This window comes from Macaca nemestrina, chromosome 19 (genome assembly GCF_043159975.1).
Source record: "Macaca nemestrina isolate mMacNem1 chromosome 19, mMacNem.hap1, whole genome shotgun sequence".
Taxonomy (NCBI): Eukaryota; Metazoa; Chordata; class Mammalia; order Primates; family Cercopithecidae; genus Macaca; species Macaca nemestrina.
The window spans coordinates 42,486,865-42,508,198 of NC_092143.1; the positions used below are offsets into that span (position 1 = coordinate 42,486,865).

A 21,334-nucleotide genomic window follows, 5' to 3' on the forward strand; every position below is an offset into this window, starting at 1 on the left:
TTCTCTTCTGTTGACCTATTTTTCTTCTCTGCTGCTAAATCACACTTTTACATGACTATAGCTTTATACAAATTTTACTATATGAATGGATATATACTTCCCCAGGTCAGTCTCAGAATTGTTTTCTTATGTATTTTTTCATGTAGAAATGTTTTATTTACACTATTGCAAAATATCACGTAAAGTCTTGTTGGTATTTTGATGGTTATTATACTGAATTTTAGATTTACTGAGAGACATTTGACTTTTTTTTTTTGAGACAGAGTCTCACTCTGTCACCCAGGCTGGAGTGCAGTGGCATGATCTCAGCTCACTGCAACCTCCGCCTCCCAGGTTCAAGAGATTCTCCCGCCTCAGCCTCCCAAGTAGCTGGGAGTATAGGCATGTACCACCACACCTGGCTAAATTTTTGTATTTTTAGTAGAGATGGAGTTTCACTATGTTGTCCATGCTGGTCTCGAACTCCTGACTTCAGTTGATCCATCTGCCTTAGCCTCCCAAAGTGCTGAGATTACAGGCATAAGCCACTACACCTGACCTAGATTTGACATTTTATAGTATTGACTCTTTTTGTCCAGAAACATGTTATGCCTTTACATTAATTCAGATCTCATATGGTCTTCAAATTCTATGGTCATCAGCCTGAAGGTCTTCTCTATTTTAGGTTTATTCCTGAATATTTCATTGGATTTGTTGCTATTTTGATTGGAAGTAAATATATTTTCTAATTATTTATTGATTGTGTATCAAGCTTTTGATTTTTATTGTTGTTGGTATTGACCATATAGCCATAGTACTGCACCAAAATCTTCTATTAGTTCTAATAGTGTGTCAGTAATGGAGTATCAGGTGACTGTCTTTTATATTCTAGAACAAGTAACTCCGTCCAATAGAAATATAATAGAAGCCACATATGTAATTTTAAATTTTCTAGTGGTCATGTTCAAAAAGTAAAAAGAAACAGGTGAAAGTTATTTTAATACTTTAACTCAGTGTATCTAAAATATTTCAACATGTACTTAGCATAAAATATTAATGAGATAATTTACATTCTTTTTTTTGGTATTAAGTCTTTAAAATTTCATGTATATTTTATACTTATAGCACAATGTGATTTGAGCTGCAGTAGTCTCACTTTAAATGCTCAGTAACCACAAGTGGCTAGTGGCCACTGTACTAGACAGTGCATTTTTTTTTTTTTTTTTTTTTTTTTTTTGAGATGAAGTTTTGCTCTTGTTGCCCAGGCTGGAGTGCAATGGCGCGATCTCGGCTCACCGCAAACTCCGCCTCCCGGATTCAAGCAATTCTCCTGCCTCAGCCTCCCGAGTAGCTGGGATTACAGGCGCATGTCATCACGCCCGGCTAATTTTTTTGTACTTTTACTAGAGACGGGGTTTTTCCATGTTGGTCAGGCCTCCCAAAGTTTTGGGATTACCGGTGGCGTGAGCCACCGCGCCCAGCCTGGACAGTACATTTCTAAGTGGACCAGAATATTGCTTGCAAATAATGAAATTTTTTCTCTAAAATGTTTTTGGTCTTCTTTTCTTTTGCCTTGATGTTTTTGCTTGGACATCAGTAGTACCATGCTGATGTTGATGATATTAATGCGAATACTTGCAATGTTTGACCACTATGAATTTCTGGCTAGAGGTTTCCTTCCCGTTCTGGTTTGTAAGAATTTTTCTTTAAATCAGAAACCAATTTTAAGTTTAAAAAAATATATATATATATATTTAAATATATTTATGAAAATGTGGAAACTCTTGAGTGACCATATTTTTTATCTTAAAAAATAGAAATAATACTTTTAAAATGGTGAACAATTCTTGTATTTTAGAAACAAAGCCTCTCAATCATAATGCATTTATTATTATTATTTTTTTTTTTTTTGAAATGGAGTCTTGCTCTCTTGCCCAGGCTGGAGTGCAGTGGCATGATCTCAACTCACTGCAACCTCTGCCTCCCAGGTTCAAGCTATTCTTTTGCCTCAGCCTCCCAAGTAGCTGGGACTACAGGCACCTGCTATCACACCCAGCTAATTTTTGTATTTTTAGTAGAGATTGGGTTTCACCATATTGGCCAAGCTGGTCTTGAAGTCCTGACCTCTTGGTCCACCTGCCTCAGCCTCTCAAAGTGCTGGGATTGTAGGTGTGAGCCACTGCACCCGGCTTGCATTAATTTTTTTTTAGCAAATTTTTCTACTAAATTTCATTTGCTTTTTAAAAAAATTTAGGTTACCTAATCATAAAAATCTCTATTTCTCTATTTTGTTTTAAATACAGTCAATCTTTGTCCAGTTTTTATAGCAACGAGGATTTTCTGGCCTTGTGAAATGTATCGACATGATTCTTGTTCTACACTTTGGAACTGCTCATTACCATGTTGTATTATACTGTATTATATTACACAGAATACTGTACAGAAATACATTCATCTCATTGGTGGTGGCACATCCTAACAGGGTGTTTTCTTCTCCAGCAGGACTCTGGACTGTCTTCACGCTAGGTGGTGTGGGCAGCAAAGCGACTGCCTCTCCAGAGCTTTCTTCCCCTCTGGCCAACCAGAGTCTCCTGCTTCTGCTGGTGTTGGCCAATCTGACAGATGCCTCAGATGCGCCAAACCCCTACAGACAAGCCATTATGTCCTTCAAGAACACACAAGGTTTGTGGTATTTTTTTCTCTAATATTCTTTGTAATGGGGAGAGTATTGCTTATTCTATATTGTTTATTGTCTTGTAGTTTTGGAGATGAGTGTCCATTTGTATGTTTTCATATTGGTCAAACATGAGAAAAACCTTAGCTTTTCCTGTCAATATTATCAGGAAGGTCAAGCAAATCCGAGAACAAGGCTGTGATCCTTTATATCTGTTTAAATTCATATTTCTTTCAGGGATAACCAAACCAGCATGTGTTTAATTTGGGTCCGTGTGTACTACCTGTTAGGGGTAGGAATTAACCTGGAAAACCCAAATGCTAGGTTGTTTTAAATTTTCAGTTAAAGTCTGTATTCTAGTTAGAGTTTTATAGAACTAAAAATTAGGTCTCAAAAAAAAAATTAGAGCACAAATCAGAAAACCTTTTTCTGTAGGGATTAGTGGCTTTGTGGAGCCACATGTTCTCTCCTGCAGTCTCTTAGCCTTGCCATTGTTGCATCAAAGCAGCCATAGGTACTATGTAAACAGGTTAGATGGCTGTGCTCCAGTAAATCTTTACTTCCAAACAAGGGGTGTAGGCTGCCCATGAGCTGTGTAACTTGGTATTAATAACTCCTAAAGTAGAAGATGAGCATATCACTTCATGTTGAACCAGCATCTCTTCTCAAAAGGTTACATTCTAAAAGCAGGATTCCTGTAGTACAGTCAAGTGCTGCTCAATGGCAGGGCTGTGTTCCATTAGGCAATTTTTTCGCTGCGTGACTATCATAGTGTACTTAGACAAACCTAGATGGCATAGCTGCTACACAACTAAGCTCTGTGGTGTAGCCTATTGCTCCTAGCCAGCAAACCTGTTCAACATGATGATGTACTGAATACTGTAGTCAGTTGTAACACAGTGGTATTTGTGTATCTAGGCAATCTAAACCTAGAAAAGGTACAGTAAAAATGTGGTATAATCACACGGGATCACTTCAAATATGTGGTTTATCATTGACTGAAACATTATTATGCAGCGCATAGCCAGATTCTCAAGACATTTCTAACACCAGTGTGATGAAGATGGGTGGGAAGTACAGTGATTGGATGGGAGCATTTGTAAGCCTTCTGATGCCCCGTGCCATGTTTCTTCCAGGTTATTCTGATACACATTTCTTATAGACGTGGCTAGATGTGCCCATTAATTGTGCCTCTGCCAATTCTGGTATTATTTGCAGCGTGTCCATTTGTGCTGCTCTAACAAAATACCTGAGACTCAATAACCTATAAAGAACAGAAATTTATTTCTCACAGTTCTGAAGACTGGGAAGTGAATCTAAGATCCAGGCACTGGCAGGTTTGGTGTCTGGTGAGGGCTCAGTCTCTGCTTCCAAGATGGGTCCTTCTATCTGTGTCTTCACATGGCAGAAGGGAGTCAAGGGCTAAAAGAGCTGAATGCTATGTGGGCCCTCTTTTATATAGGCCTTCATCCTGTTGATAAGAGAGGGGCCTGTAGGACCTAATCACACTGTAAAGGCCCCACCTCTCAACTTTATTTCATTGGAGATTAAATTTCAACATGAATTGTGGAGAGAACATAAACTATAACACGTTACAATGGGGAAATAATAACAATTTTATGAATTAAAAAATGAAAACTCCTGTATCTATTAGTATTTTTCTGTTCCCATTACTTACTCTTCTTGGTGACAGTATGACTTAATGGTTAAGAAAGCAAGTTTCAGAGTCAAGCATACCTGGCTTCACACCATACCTCTATCACTTCAGAGTGTGAGACCTTTGACAGTTTGCTTAATCTCCCAATTAGCTTCAAAAGCTTTGCCTATAAAATAGAGAAAATATCACCTAATAGTATTTGTATAAAGACCAAGCAAGGTAAGTCTTTAAAATGATTAGCCCAGATTTTGCAACAAAGCGGGTATTCAGTATATGGTATCTACTATGTTACTCTTGCTGCTCAGGCCAAATGTTGGTATTTAGGGCTGAACTTTGCTTGGGATGGTCACGGTTTGGGAGACCATTTAGTACAATGATGCAAAGTGTTGGCTTTAGGATGCTCATATCCATCAGGGCTGATCTTGGCAAAGTTACTTGATCCCTTTAAACATCTATTACATTCCTTGTAAAGCTGATCAGAATAATGACACATTTGTTGTATGGGTTAAATAAGGGATAACATAAACAAAGTGTTTAGTATAACAGCTGGTTCATAGTATTTATTAGCTAGTAATGTATGTATGTTGTGGATACACATACACAACACACATATTCCCTTTGCAGTCAGGTATAATACAGGTTGGTGAATTTGTTACTTTGCTTCAATTTTATAGAAGTGTAGTGTGTCTAGAATCTTCCACCAGTGAGCATTCTGTAGATTCCATAATATCTGCATACTCACGGCACATGGCAACACTTTCTTTTGCCATCCCTTGCAAAAATATAAAGCCAACCACAAAAAAAATGAATTATTTTTGTAAGTGTCAAAAATACAGTGTTAGTATTGAAAAAATAGCCTCTATTTCAAATGTAGAAGGAAAAGTGAGGGCACTGGATGGTAAAACTGAAGGCGTTTTGATGCATTCTCCTCACAAATGTAAAGCTTAGAAAGGAGAATCTGAGAGGCAAGGACTGTGTTGGAACATATCTCTTTTTCCATAAGAGCACAGCTTTTAGGAATGTTAAAGCAAGTTATTTTGTCTTGGTAGTGCTTCTGTGTTTTTAAAGGCTTAAAATAATTTTGGTGCTTTTTAGAACATAAAAATATTGGCTCTTTGTGCTACCATGTTCAGAGTTTTATTTGATTAGATGATGACTTTCTCTGAGTCTGTTGAACTTATCTTTATCTTCTTTGTTACTTCCTAACCTTGATTGCTTCAGTTTCTCAGCAAATCCAGTTAACTGTTGGAAAGGGCCTGTGTCGGTTTGGAATATCAAGAACTTTCCTAGTACAGGCTGTGATTTTTGCTTTTGATTGTTCCAGTGACTGTACTTAAAAAAAAAAAAAAAAAAAAATTTCTTAGCAGTTGTAGTCAATTAGGTTTGCATTGGAGATTATATTTTATTTTATTTTTTAAAAAGTTATCGAAGTTTTCTGGTAGTTGTCTCAAGCTTGGTATGCTCTTTTGATTATAGAACCTAATGTTGAACGTACACAGATGGCCCCCAACCTGCAATGGCTGGACTTAGGATTTTTTGACTTTATGATGGTGCAAAAGCAATATAAATTCAGTACTGTATTTAATAAATTACATGAGATATTCAACACTTTGTTGTAAAATAGGCCTACTGTTACAGTTGGATTAATACAATTTAGAACTGTACACAAAAATAATAGCTTAGGCTAGGCTAGGCTAGGCTAAGCTATGATATTTGGTAAGTTAGGTTGTATTAAATGCATTTTCAACTTAGAATATTTTCAACTTACGATTAATTTATGGGAATATGATCCCATTGTAAGTTGAGGAACGTCTATACTGATTTTGGTGTAAGTGGATACTTCAGCCACAATTTATTCATTTGAAGAAAATTAACCCAGCCTTAAAGGCAGTTGTTTTCTTTTTAATTCTATATTAAAAGAGAATTTTCTATTTTGTATAGAAATTCTATCTTTCTCTCTAGATGCTTTTTATTTAGGACTCATGGTTATTTAGTTTCGGTAACAAAGTATTTCATCTTGAAGTCCTGGTTAAATTGTATTGATTGGAGAGCCTTTTGACTCACTCATAATTCTGTTTATTTAAGTTCACGTTCTTAGAGCTGATTTATTTCAGCTATGTTAATGGGAAAATAGTAACAGAGTCAAACTACATGACTTAGTTTAGTTCTTTTTAAGGTAAAATTTTTTTTTTTTTTTTTTTTGGAGACAAAGTCTCACTCTATCGCCCAGGCTGGAGTGCAATGGCGCAATCTCGGCTGGTTGCAACCTCCACCTCCCGGGTTCAAGCGATTCTCCTGCCACAGCCTCCTGAGTAGCTGGGATTACGGGCCCACACCACCACGCCCGGCTAATATTTGTATTTTTAGTAGAGATGGGGTTTCACCATGTTGGTCAGCCTGGTCTCAAACTTCTGACCTTGTGATCCACCCGTCTCGGCCTCCTAAAGTGCTGGGATTACAGGCGTGAGCCACCATGCCTGGACCTCAAGTAAATTTTGTATAAATTAAAATTTTGAATCTGAAATGTAATGACTTTCCATAAAATTAATGGGAATTGAGTTGTACACATTACTTTAACAATATTTTCATTTATATAAAGCACAGCTAGAAATTACTGATGTGCTGTTTTCTGTATTCCAGATAGCAGTCCTTTCCCCTCATCAATTCCACATGCCTTCCAGATCAACTTTAATAGTTTGTACACAGCTCTTTGTGAACAGCAGACATCTGATCAAGCAACTCTCCTCTTGTATACCTTGCTTCATCAAAATAGTAATATTAGAACATACATGTTGGCTCGCACAGACATGGAAAATCTTGTAAGTATCATACTAAACATTCCATGTGTTTGTATTTTATAATATTTTGAAGAAAAACTTCTTTTCCCAAGAGGGCAAGTTTATTTGCCTGGTTGCCATAAAGGTGATGATCAAGAAATTGATAGGGAGGTGTCAGCAGACACAGACAGAGGGTAGGATCTTCTCCAGCATAAGACACAGCTCGTGTGGAGGGGGCCTCCCACAGCAGGACACAGCAACGTCCCTGGCTGACTTGACGCGCCTCCTTGTCCTTACCAGGATTCAGCCTGTTCAAGTCTTCCAAAAACCCTCTGCAATTCTCAAGGAGATTTTTAAATCATCTCAGTCCCTTCCATCTGCTAAGTGCCCGCCCACCAACTTCATGTTACTCATCACAGTTGCAGAATATTCCTGATGAGAATGCTGAAAGGAAAGTGATGTTTCAACTCAGCTGCTCAAATGTCCCATCCCCTCTGGCAGGCTTAGGCTTTAGGACTGTCTGAACTCACTCCCTGGAGTCTTATAGTCATTTTAAGGTACTTTTGTCAGATATCCCTTAAATTACACTATCCATCACTACATGAGTGAAATTAGTTCTCAAATTTTTGTTCATAGACAAAAACTCCTTTAAGCAATAATCGATTTCCTTTATGACTAATGTGCAAACATCAGTGTTTCTATGAGGGGGAGAGTAAGCTACCTCACCAAGGTGTTAATGTTGTTTGAAATACATAGTGTGTAGATAACTATGGACCCTAATATACTCGTAAAAATGTGAACATTCCCGAAATAGCCAGTAGCTGCCTGACAGCAATGAAATGTTCCCTCTGCACCACTTTTTACAGATTGATAGCAGGATTCTCCCAGTATTTGGTTACCATTTTTTCAGTGTTCAATATAAAATACTGCATAAATAGTGAAGGAACACGGAATACCAGAATTCATTGAACATACTCTGCATCCAATTGACACTAAGAATGAAACATGTGATGAAAGAGTGTCTCCACCTTAGGTCTAGGTGGGAAACATTGCTTAAATAGCAAAGTGAGTATGAAAGTATACTGCTTATATGAGTAAAATCCTGTAAAGAGAAGGTTTGTTTCCTGATAGGTGTGGATAGGCATAGAGACAATTCTGAGGATGATGTATTCTAAGGGAAATATTGGCAATAAGCAGGAAACCTGTGACGTCACCTGTTTCAGAAAGTTGTATGGTAAGGATGCGGGTATATAAGATGGTGCAGAGAGCAGCTGTCTGTGTTTGATGACATACCCGGTGAAAGGTTAAAAGGTTTTGTGTTATAGTTATTTTGGAGGGTGGTGTTTGTTTATTTGTTCTGGTTTTGTTGGATAATTTCTTAATTTATGCTCCATCTGTCCTTTTACCTTTCTTCTATAATAAATATGTTGAGGCTTTGATGAGAAAATATGTTATCAGTAGGAAATTTACTGTGCTGATCTGATTTTGTTATGGTTATCAATTATTTTATTCTGCAGTCTTTGACATTAAGAAGGTAATGTTTGACGGATTACAGTGTTTCTAAGAAATACGTAATTGTGTGTAAATCCCATCAGGCTGGAGGCAGACCTGCCTCTGTTCAGCAACAGGTGTTGGCTGACTTGGATTCTTTCTGTTGATGGTCTGACTCACTACTGTTTGACTTGTTTTAACTCAAAACAAGTTAATTAATCTGGTATAACTTCTTATGGTACATTTTTAATTTTTATCTATTAGAATAACAATACAATGACTCTTGCATTTTCTTTTTGTGTCTCTGAATAGTGTCTAGGGCGAATCCAAGTGCCTGAATGTTAAAAACAGGGCTTAAGAGGCATACTTTTTAGAAAAACTCATTATAGACATGAACACAATTTTTATATTTTATCACAAGCAAATGTTTAACAAGAAAAGTAGCTAGACTTTTAAGATAGTCATGATTCTTTTAGTTGTAACAGACCCATTTATGCCTAGCGTAAGCAAAAAGAAATATATCTGTACAAATGAAAAATTTGTGCATTTTTTTTTGGCTTCAGTCATAGCTGGTTCTAGGGGCTAAATGTTATCCAGGCTCGGCCTCTCCATCTTTTGCCTCTGCCTTTTATAGCTTTGGCCTTATTCTCAGGCACACACTTTCCAAGTGGGGAGACAGGTGGCCACCAGCAGCTCTCAACATATCATAAGCTAAAAAGAGGAAAGATTACACAACTACTTCAGAAATATTTCATGAAGGGCTCCAATAGTCTCTTCTTGGGTTGTGTATCCACTTATTTGACCAATGATTACGGAAGGAGGCACAGTTAATGCTAAGCCACCATAGCCACAAAGGTAAAGGGAATTTCCTTAAGGAAGGGATCTTGGACAAATAATATATAGTCACTTCGACACTATATTGCTTGTAATTTCCTTAATCAGGGCATTATGAGCTAGTCACTCTTTTAATTTCTGTTTGTGTTAGTCCAGCAGAGATTCGGCTGGCATTTCCCTTAGGCCTCCAGCAGTCTTCTGCTTTTGGGTCAAGCCTTGAGCCTGCACAATATTGCAGACATGCAGCTCCTGTCATTTTGATACTTACTCATTTGAAACTTCACTGAAGAGACACTTAGAAAATGAGATTAAGATTTACAATGATATGCAATGTAGGATTTATCATGAATTATAAAAGAAATGACATAGGATCTTTACATCTTGTTTTAGATGGACTAATAGTCCTTTATTTTCTGAGTGTGGTTTTTATATAAACATCAAAAAGGAAATTTTTTTTTAGCCCTTTTCTTTTCCTTTTCATGCTAAGTTTCTTGAAAGCCACATTATTTGCCTTTACTTCTTGTGCACTTTTCTACCTGTTGTGATCTAACATTTGTTTCTACAACTTCCTCATCAGCAGCTCCTGATTGTTAGTAAATCTTTGGTCATGTTTCATTTTCTTATTTGACTGCATTGCTGCATATGACACTGTTCATTTCTTTATTCTTTAAACCGCTGAATACCTATGTGTTAGTCAGTTCAGGCTTAGTCAGTTCAGAATTTATTCAGGCCTGACTGCTTTAACAAACATTCCATAGACTGGTGCTTAAACAACAGAAAGTTATTTCTCACAGTTCTGTAGGCTGAGATTTCCAAGACAGAGATGTTAGCCCCCTTGGTGTCTGGTGCAGACCTGCTTACTGGTTTGTCAAGAGTCATCTACTTGCTGTGTCCTCACATGGCAGTGAGCAGAGGCAGGGAAGAAGCAAGCTCTCTCCTCTCTCTTCTTATAAGGGTACTAATCCCATCATGAGTGCTCCACACCTGTTACCTAATCTCCTCGCAAGAGCCCCACCTCTTAATAGTGTCCCATTGGGGGTTAGGGTTTTAACATATGAATTTTGGGGGCCCAAACTTGTAGTTCATATATCTACAAACATATACCTTGGCTTTCTGATCATTTTACTCTGCTGGTTTTTCCACCTCTATGCCGACTGCTTTTCTCTCTCCTTTATGTGTTATTTTTTTCTTGTCCTTAAATGTGTCCTGCTGCAGGGTTCTGTCCTTCTTTTTGTTTTTTCCCTGTACTTCTCCCTAAAACATCTAAGCAAATTCAGTTGTCATTTGTATGTTGCCAGTGTATATGTTCCCATTTATATGTGCCATATATGTTCTGTTTTTGCAGCCCTGGTTGCCCATATCTCATATCCATGTATCCAGCTGCCCCAGACATTTCCCAGTGGCTGTCTCGTAAACACCTTAAACCAAACATGTAAAAATTGGGTTCATTATTTTCCCTGCTCTTCCTTCTCTTACTCCTGTATTCTGTATCACAGTGAGCCATCCACAGAGTTAGCAAAAGCTTTGACTCTCCTGTTTCATTCCCCCATATCCAACCAAATCTTTTTTATTTTCTCTCCTTATTATCTTTGGAATATATTAGTGTTCTTTTTCCTCATTGCCATTCCTTTGGTTTAAGCGGCCTTCATCTCTTACTAAAACTATTGCAACATCTTTAACTGGTTTTCCTGCTTTCTGTCTTGCTATTCTTTAATATTATTTTCTATCCTGTTTCCAGAGTGAGTATATTAGAGTCAAATCTGATCATGTCACTTCTCTGCTTTTAAAGCCCTTTCATGGCTCCACAGTGTCCTCAGGTTTAAAGCTCTTACTCTTAATGTGGCTAACAAGACATTTTATAATTTTGCCACAGCTTCCATTTTGGGTCTCATCTGTTTGCCATTATGTCCTTTTTATTCTTTATTTAATCATAATGAATTAATTTAATTTCTCTCAATCTGACCTATCTCGTAACTAAGTTTAGACTTGGTTTTCTCTAGAATACTTCTCCTTGAAATTTTCTCCCTTTTCCTCTTCTCAGACAACTCTTAGTAGTTTTTCAGATCTCAGTTTAAATAGTTCTTTCAGAATTAAAGTTATGTTATAAAAGTAATTATATACCATACCCAAGTGGGATTTATCCGAGGAATGTAAGCTTGATTGGACATCTGAAAGTCAGTTATTGTGATACATCATATCAAGAGTGAAAAACAAAAATCATATGATTATTTAAATAGATCCAGAAAAAGGCATTTGACAAAATCATCACTTTTTCATGAAATAAAAATATTTAACAAACTAGGAATAGAAGAGAACATCCTCAGATTAATAAAGGGCTTCTATGAAAACCCTACAGCTCACATCGTACTTAATGGTAAAAGACCATGTTGTCTTTCTCCCTAAGATCAGCCACAAAACAAGGATGTCTGCTTTTGCCATTTCATTCAACATTTTACTGGAGATTCTAGCCTGGGCATTTGATTAAGAGAAAGAAATGAAACACATCTAGATTGGAAAGCAAGGTGTAAAATTATCTGTATTTGCAGATGACATTATCTTATATATAGAAAATCCTAAGGAATCCACTGAAAAACTCTTAGAATTAATAGATGAGTTCAGCAAAGTTGCAGGATACTGGATCAGTATAAAACGTCAATATGCAAAAAATTGTATTTTTATATATGAGAAATCCCAAAATGAAGTTAAGAAAATAGTTCTGTTCATAATAGCATCAGAAATTTAACAAGAGAAGTACAAAACTTACACTCTGAAAACTACAAAATATTATTGAAAGAAATGGGAAAACATATATTCATTGATTGCAACATAAAAAAATAGAGATAGGGTCTTGCTATGTTGCCCAGGCTGGTCTTAAACTTCCGACCTCAAGCGATCCTCCCACATTGGCCTCCTAAAGTGCTGGGATTACAGGCGTGAGCCACCATACCCAGCCCTGATCACAGTACTTAACATCGTTAAGATGGCAGTATTCCCCAGAGACTGACGTACACGTTGAGCACAATACGTATTAGAATCCTAGTTGACTTCTTTATAGAGATTGACAAGATTGTTTAAAAATCCATATAAAATTATAAAGGACCAAGAATAGCCAAAACAATCCTGAAAAAAAAAACAAATTTGGAGGACTCATACTTTCTAATTTCAAAACTTATTATAAAGCAACACTAATCAATACAGTGTGGTACTGGCACAAGGATAGACGTAATACATCAATGGAGTTGAACTGAGAATCTAGAAATAAACCCATATACCTATCATCAACTGATTTTCAGCCAGGGTGCCAAGACCAATGTGGAAAGAATAGGTTTTTTCAACAAATGGTACTGGTGCAATTGTGTAGTCACTTGCGAAAGGATAAAGTTGGGCTTTTGCTTCACCCCATATACAAAATTAATTCAAAATGGGTCAAAGGCCTAAAAGAGCTAAAACTATAAACCTCTTAGAAGAAAATGGGGGTAAATCTTTATGACCTTGGATTTGGCAAATGACTGTTAGATGTAACAACAAAAGCATGAGCAACAAAAGAAAAAATAGGTAAATTGAACTGCATCAAAATAAAAACGTTTGTGCTTCAAAGGACCATCAAGAAAGTGAAAAGACAGCCTACAGAATATGAGAAGACATTTGCAAATCACTTATCTGGTAAGGAACTGTATCTATAATATATAAAGAACTTTTTAAACCCAATAGTAAAAGGACAACCCAATTGCAAAATGGATGAAAGATCTGAGTAAGCATTTCTGCAAGGAAGATATACAAATAGCTAGTAATACACATATGAAAAAAACAAACTTGACATTATTAGTCATCAGGTAAGTGTAAATCAAAACCACAGCAAAATACCACTTTACTCCCACTATGATGCCTAGAATAAAATGTTAGTTAATAAGAAGTGAGGATGTGGGGAAATCTAATCTCTCATACACTGTTGGTGGAAATGTAAAATGGTGCAATGGCTTTGAAACAGTCTGGCAGTTCCTGAAACAATTAAATAGTTACCATATGATCCAGCAATTCCAAGGCTAGATATATACCCAAGAGAAATGAGTATACGTCTTCAGGAAAACTTGTAAAGGAATGTTTATAGAAGCATTGCTCATAATAGCAAGAATGTGGAAACAGTTCAAATGTTAGTAAACAGAAGAATGGATAAATGAAATGTGATATGTTTATGCAATGAGATATTATTTGACATAGAAAGGAATGAGACTCTGATACATACTGCAACATGGATGAACCTTGGTAACATGTTCAGTGAAATAAGGTAGTCACAAAAATCTACGTGGTCTATGATTCTATTCATACAGACGTCCAAAATAGGGAAATCTATAGAGACAGAAAGTGGTTCCTTTGGGCAGGCTACATAGGGGACTGGAGGAGGTGATAGTTAAAGGGTATGGGGTTTCTTTTTGAGGTAATGAAATTTTTTAAGTTGCCTGTGGTGATGGTTACACATATTTGTTAACATACAGCAAACCATTGAATTATGTACTTTGAATGGATTGTGTCTCAATACAGATATTTAAAAGAATGAAGTACTATTCTGACATAGTCTCATTGGACCCGTTACTTACTCTTACATTATTATTTCTTTGAATATACCATTTGCTTGTGTATCTTGTCTGGTAAAGCACAGAGTCTCAATATTTTCAGTACTCTGGTGATATTAGGCACTGTAGGTAAGATGTGCTTTCTACAGGTGTAGCCAAAAAAAAAAAAAAAAAGAACATGGCATAAAATATAGTCATATGTTGCTTAATGTGGGGAGTCATTCTGAGAAATTTGTTTTATTAGGTGATTTTGTCATTGTGCAAGTATCATAGAGTGTACTTATACAAATCTAGATCGTATAGCCTAACTACACACCTAAGCTTTATGGTGTAACCTATGGCTCCTAGACCATAAACCTGTACATCATGTAACCATACTAAATACTGCAGGCATTTGTAACACAATGGCATTTGTGTATCTAAACATAGAAAGGGTACAGTAAAAATATGGTGGTGTAATCTTATGAGACTATACAACCACAGACTCTTACATGTGATCTGCCATTAATGGAAATGTTATGTGGCGTATTGAAAACTCCAGAATCAGAATTAACAAATGTTGAGTTAAATGACCGTAAAATGTAACTGTGCTTACTAGGTAATGTAGAATGTGAGTACAATGTATTATGTTTGACACAATGTCAGAAGAAACTCCAAAGACAAGAATGCCTGGGAAAAGAGAAAGAGCAATGACTACTTGGTAACTGGTGCACTTCGTTCCTGGAATTTAATAGTGCTCATGCACTGAACTTCATAATTTAGAGGAAGTTTTAGCTACAACTTATAAAAGAACAAAACACACCAGTGCCACATTTTAAAACCTTCCTGCAATAGGTGTGCCTGTCAAAAACACGTATGCCCCAGTGTGCGGCATACCAGCCTGTGCTTTAGGGACTTGTATGTGTAAACAATTTACTCATTACATGTATTGTCTGATTTAGATGATAGATTTTTTTTTTTTGGCCTATTTTCTAGCATTCAGTGGATAGTGTTCATGGTTGTTTCCTACGAGACATGCTGTATAGTCTGCCCATCTTTAATAAATAATTTCAGTAACCTCCTTACTTTAGGAAAGAAGGAACAAATAGAAGGTGTCAATGATTTGAAATAAGCACAATTGTAAACGGCATTTTGAAATGAAATGTTTGGATAGATACACTGAAGAGCAGATCTTAATACGTATGTTGAGAAAATGTACCTTGGGTTCCAAGAGTATGTTTAATTATGTATTTATTTAAAATATATTTCTTGAAATATATTTTTTACTTATTAGCTTTAAAAAAGTGATGCTAAGCACATAAAACGTTAACTTGTGAGCAGCTGTGCTCTCCCCACTACTGCTACTTTTTGGTTAAGTTGGGAGAAGGCAATGTGACTTCTTAAAATCTTCCAAACAAACCTCGAGCCTAAATGGTCCTTGCAGATCCAACCTTTATGTTGATTGGACCTTAAGAGACCTTCACAGAGTTAGTGATGATTTTCTCCACTGGCATCTTAATAGCTAAGATACATTTGGAAAATACATTCAGTCAGAAGGGGGTTTATATGGTTTTTTCCTCTAATGAACAATACAGCTATGATATTAAAGCAGAGTACAAAAGTGTAAAGATTTAAAACATTTGGATTTATAATGAAGTACTGAAATAGTCAATTATAATTTTTATTCTCTAGGTTTTACCTATTCTTGAGATTCTGTATCATGTTGAAGAAAGGAATTCACACCATGTGTATATGGCCCTTATAATATTGTTGATCCTTACGGAAGATGATGGCTTCAACAGATCCATTCATGAAGTGGTAAGTTACCATGACTTGGATTAGAGTTAGAGTTACAGAACACACATGTCTCTGCATAAGATTTACTACAGTCTTTACATTTCTTTCTGGTAGATTTTCCTGTGAGAACCTGCATTAGAAATGTTATGTCTTTCTTCAGATTTTTGAAGCGGTGCTTTTTTTTGTTTTTCCAGAATGACTATTAACCACTATTAAAAACTCTCTCAAAATGGTTCTTTGGTAATTGATACAAATGATTTTGCTGCTACTGGGTTCATTTTTCTTCACTATTTCATTTCCACTTTTTCATTGTGGCAGAAATTGTCAAACAGGTTTGCTTCATGCATGCAGAATTAGAGAAGAAAAAGGGACCAAAATGGGAGAAGTTTGAGAAATCCATTGTTTTACATGTATTTTTTAAAGAACATAACATAATTTAACTCTTTAAATTTTGGTCCTGTTGGAGAGTTTTATTCCCAAACTGGTTTTATCTTCTTTCTTTGGCATTTTTTAATTTTATTTTTTGCATCAGAGTAATACACATAAATAGTTTTAAAACTTACATGGAAGTACAAGGTTTTAATGAAAAATAACAGACCCATGTTCACCCTGTTTCTGATTCCCGCTCCTCTAAGGGAAATGCTTTCAGTTCTGTCCATGTTTCTAAATAACATGCTTATATTGTGATTTCTTGATTTCAGTTGTAGATATTAACTATTATCTCCCTAAGATGGAAGATAGTCATTGATTCTTCCTGCATACCACATGTGTTCCCCTGGGTTCCCAGCACGCTTGCCAGCACACAGACTTGTTCCTTTTTCCATCTTATTACCATTTTTGGTTAACTCAGATTTTACATTATTATTTTAGATGTTATTTTTAGTTTGACTGTGTACTGTAGGATAATTGCATTTCCTTTCTTGAACATGTTTTACCATTTCTGTAGCACATCATTGCCCTGTTTTTTATTTGTGTACTAATACACTGATTCTACCCCCGGTACTTCAACAGAACTGAAAATTTGCTCAAAATATATTCAAACTTACTGAGTTTTCTTTTTGGACTCCTGTCTTTGCTGGAGCGTCTGGTGGCTCTGGTTGATCTGTTCATCTGTAGGAGTAAGCACTAAGAAGTCGATTGGAAGTCCTGTGTGTGGGCAGGTCTGTCTTACTGTACCTTGTTGTACATAGTCTCTTTCTCTGGGACTCTGTCCCTGCAGGCCATTTTTTTGGGTAGATTGTTTTTGATTCTTCCAGTCTCCTTGCTAGGGGGTCTATAGGAGAAGGGGGCAGGGCTTTTACTCTTTATAAGGGTACAGACACTTTGTTTTCTCCTCATTTTCAGTAGGGCTTTTATATTATCTTTACTGCTCTCTAATGTTCCCTTAAGTCATGTTTTTGCCTCTTACATAGTATGACCATAATTTCAACTAAGATTTAAGGAATCTTGACCATTGTGGAAGGAGTATAAAACATAGAAATTTATTTTTTGTGTGTATATTTAAGGTATACAACTTGATGTTTTGATATATTAATACGTGTACACAGAGAAATGGCTACTATAGTCAAGTAAATTAGCATATCCATCATCTCACATAATTACCCCCTTTATTGTTTGTGGCAAGAGCAGTGATACTCTCCTTTAGCAAAAATCCTGAATACAGTACAATATCATTAACTGTAGTCCTCATATTCTGCACTAGATCTCTAGACTTCATCCTATAGACCTGTAACTTTGACCTATATCTCCCCATTTTCTCACATCCACCCCCGGTACCCATTGTAATATCCTCTATCTCTGTGTATTTGACTTTTTAAAAAGGTATTCCACATATATGTGAGATCATGAAGTATTTTTCTTCTCTGGTTTATTTCACTTAGAATAATCTCTTCCAGGTTTACCTATGTTGTGCCAAATGTCGGTGTCTTCTTTTTTAAGGCTGAATAATATTCCTTTGTTTATACAACCATGCACTACTTAACAATTGGGAGGCATTGTGAGAAATGTGCCCTTAGGTGATTTTATCATTATGTGAAAACTGTAGAGTGTGCTTACACAGCCAAGATAGTGTAGCCTACTACACGCCTAGGCTGTGAGGTATAGCCTGTTGCTCCTGGCCACAAACCAGTACAGCATTGTTACTGTATACTGTAAGCAGTTGTAACACAATGGTATTTGTTTAAACATAGAAAAGCTACCATAAAAATACAGTATAAAAGATTTTAAAAGGCACACCTGTATAGGGCACTTACCATGAATGGAACTTGCAGGACTGGAAGTGGTACTGATTGAGTCAATGAGTGAGTGGTGAGTAAATGTGAAGGACCAGGACATTGCTGTATGCTATTGTAGACTTTATAAACACTGGACACTTGGGCTACACTACATTTATAAAAAATATTTTTCTTTAATAATCAATTACCCTTAGCTTACTGGAACTTTGTTACTTTATAAAGTCACCACAAACACATGAATAGTGTGTTGCGCTACAATGGCTACAGCATCTAGGTGATAGGAATCTAGTTATAATCATCTGGGACCTTCTTTATATATGCGGTCTGGCATTGACCAAAACATGTTATGTGGCAAATGACTACATACTACAGTTTCTTTATCCATTTGTCTGTGGACGGACTCTCTGGCTATGTCTGTGTCTTGGCTGCTCTGAATAGTGCTGCAGTGAACGAGGGAGTGCAGTTATCTTTATAGGTGGTGATTTCATTTTCCTTATGCCCAGAAGAGGAACTGTGAGATGATCCACTAGTTCTATTTTTCATTTCTTTAAGAATCTATATACTGTTTCTCACCTTGGTGGCTCCAATCTACATTTCCACCAACAGTGTGCAAGGGTTCTGTTTCCTGCATCCCCTCCCGTACTTGTTATCTCTTGTCTTTTTCATAATGACTATCCACACTGGTGTGATGGTTTTGATTTGCATTTCCCTGATAATTAGTGATTTTGAGCACATTTTCATATACTTGTTGACCATATTTATGTCTCGAGAAATGTCTATTCAGGTCCTTTGCTCATTTTTTAATGGGGTTATTTGTTTTTCTGCTATTGAGTTGTGTGAGTTCTTTATGTTAGATACTAGCCTTTTATCAGATATATGGTTTGCAAACATTTTATATCAATTCAGAGGCTGCTTTTTCATTTTGTTGATTATTTCCTTTGTTGTATAGACACTTTTTAGTTTAATATAGTCCCATTAATTTATTTTTACATTTGTAGCCTGACCTTTCGTTGTGAACATAGAAATTTCTTGGTTCTTGTTTTCAGTAAAATACTATGAGAAGTAATATTTTCACTGATTTACTCAACTTTTTAAATAAATTAAAAATCAATACGATTTTTAAAAACATCTTACAATTGAAGTATAATATGCATATAAAACACACAAATTTTAAAGGAAAACTAATGAAAATTACCTTCTATATTTGTGTCATTACCACCCAGATAATTATTTGCTTCTGCAGCAGCAATAACAAAATAATCAGAACAAGAAGAAGTAAGCACACAAAAAACTTTGAAGCAAACATGACAAAGATGTTAATTTTTGGCATAATTCATACGTGGGTATACTGTTTATTGTGCTATTTTCTATACTTTTCTGTATCCTTATTCTATAAATAAAACACTTTCAAATTAGCAGAGAATTTTGCTTAAAATTAAACTTCACTGACTGCCAAAACAGGGTTGGTAAGACAGGGAAAGTTCAGTTCACATTCAAGTTCAGTTCCATTGGATTTCAGGATATTTTAGATGACATTTCAAATTCAAATATTGAAACACTTGTTCTTTTTCTCTAGAATCTGACTTTCTTGTTGATCTCCATTTATTTTGGTCCCTTCCCTTTTCATATGTAATATAGAAAAGAGTAAGTTCAAATGTTTTACCAAGTTTCTCTACATGGAATCATTAGTGTGAACCTACTTGCCTATGAAATATATACTGTTATCTCATTTTGATTTGAATTTGCATTTCTTAATACCCAATGATATGGAGAATTTATTTTTAATGTGCTTTTTATATGCATATATATTTTTTTGCTATTTTTTAAACTATCTTTTTTATTTTGAAATGATTGTAGATTCACATGCAGTTTTAAGAAAAATAAGAGAGACCTCATGTACCCTTAACAGTTTTCCCCAATGGCAACTATAGTTGTAAAACTGTAGTTCAATATCACAGCCAAGATATTTGATATTTTTGTTTGTTTGTTTGTTTGTTTGAGACATAGTCTCGCTTTGTCTCCCGGGCTGGAGTGCAGTGGCAGGATCTCAGCTCACTGCAACCTCCACCTCCTGGGTTCAAGCGATTCTCATGCCTCAGCCTCCCGAGTAGCTGGGATTACAGGCACACGCCATCATGCCTGGCTAATTTTTGTATTTTTTATTAGAGACAGGGATGTTTTACCATGTTGGCCAGGCTGGTCTTGAACTCCTGACCTCAAGTGATCCAGCTGCCTCAGCCTCTGAAAGTGCCAGGATTACAGGTGTGAGCCACCACGCCCAGCCTGACATTGATACACTTTAAGGTATAGAACATTTCTGTCACCACAGCATTATATACCTCATCTTGCTCTTGAATAGCCATACCCCCTTTTAAAAACTTGGCTAATCTTATTATTGAGATGTAAGAATTATTTATTCTGGATCATTTGCTTTTTTATATTCTAGTTTGTTAATGTAGTAAATTATACTGATTATTGAGAATTATACTGATTGTTGAATATTAAATCAACTTTGCATCCTGGAGTAAACTGTGCTTGGACATGACATGTTTTGAAATGTATTTTCATATACAGTCTGGTTAAGTTTTGAGCTTTGTGTTTTCTGAGGAATTTGTACATTTCTTTTAAGGTAATGAATCTATTACAATAAAATTGTTCATAATATACTCTTATTACCTCTTCTTTTTTTAAAAAAAGTTACCTTTTAATGTCTGTACTAGCCAGAGAGATTACCCCTCAGTCTTCATGCTGATGTGTCTATTCTCTTCTTTATCTAACTTTTTTAAAAAGTTAAAAAAACTTTAAAGAACTAACTTTGATTCTATTGATTTTTTTCCTCCATTTTTTGTTTTCTATTTTAATTATTTATGCTCTTTATTATTTCTTTTATACTGCTTACTTGAGCCTCAATTTGCTTTTTTTTTTCTTCCAACGTTTCTTAAGGTAGAAGCTTAGACCTTTGATTTTATATTCTTCTGCTTTTCCACTGTAAGCAAAATGTATGAAAATGGTTTTCAGACTTTGGACAATAGGCAGCACAGGAGAGTAATGCTAGAAATAAAAAAATGTATTTAACAGTAATTATTTTTAAGAATTTGAAAATACATTAAAGTCAAACTTTATCACTGCCACCTAAGATGTGAATACCTTAGCTTAAGACAAATTATTATACTGTTTTAGTGTAAACGATCATACTCATTCATTTACTAGAAATTAGAACTATTAACATTGGGTGAACATCATTTTCAGAAAATTTTCTTCTTTTTATTTAAGTTGAGACAGGGTCTCACTCTTGCCCCCCATGCTAGAGTGCAGTGCTGCAATCACTGTTCACTGTAGCC

General features: G+C 35.9%; 1 protein-coding gene across 16 annotated transcripts in view; it reads left to right on the forward strand.

Moving 5' to 3' along the window:
• Positions 1–21,334, forward strand: part of LOC105489384 (dymeclin) — a 406,658-nt gene that overhangs the window by 165,674 nt on the left and 219,650 nt on the right. For 11 of the 16 annotated variants that reach the window (XM_071085384.1, XM_071085386.1, XM_071085387.1 and 8 more), the window contains 3 exons: positions 2,479–2,661; positions 6,951–7,129; positions 15,655–15,780. In XM_071085384.1, coding sequence (XP_070941485.1) covers positions 2,479–2,661; positions 6,951–7,129; positions 15,655–15,780 — 488 coding nt within the window. The remainder of the gene's footprint in view (positions 1–2,478; positions 2,662–6,950; positions 7,130–15,654; positions 15,781–21,334) is intronic. The other 5 variants (XM_071085379.1, XM_071085390.1, XM_071085380.1 and 2 more) reach the window with 1 other exon arrangement.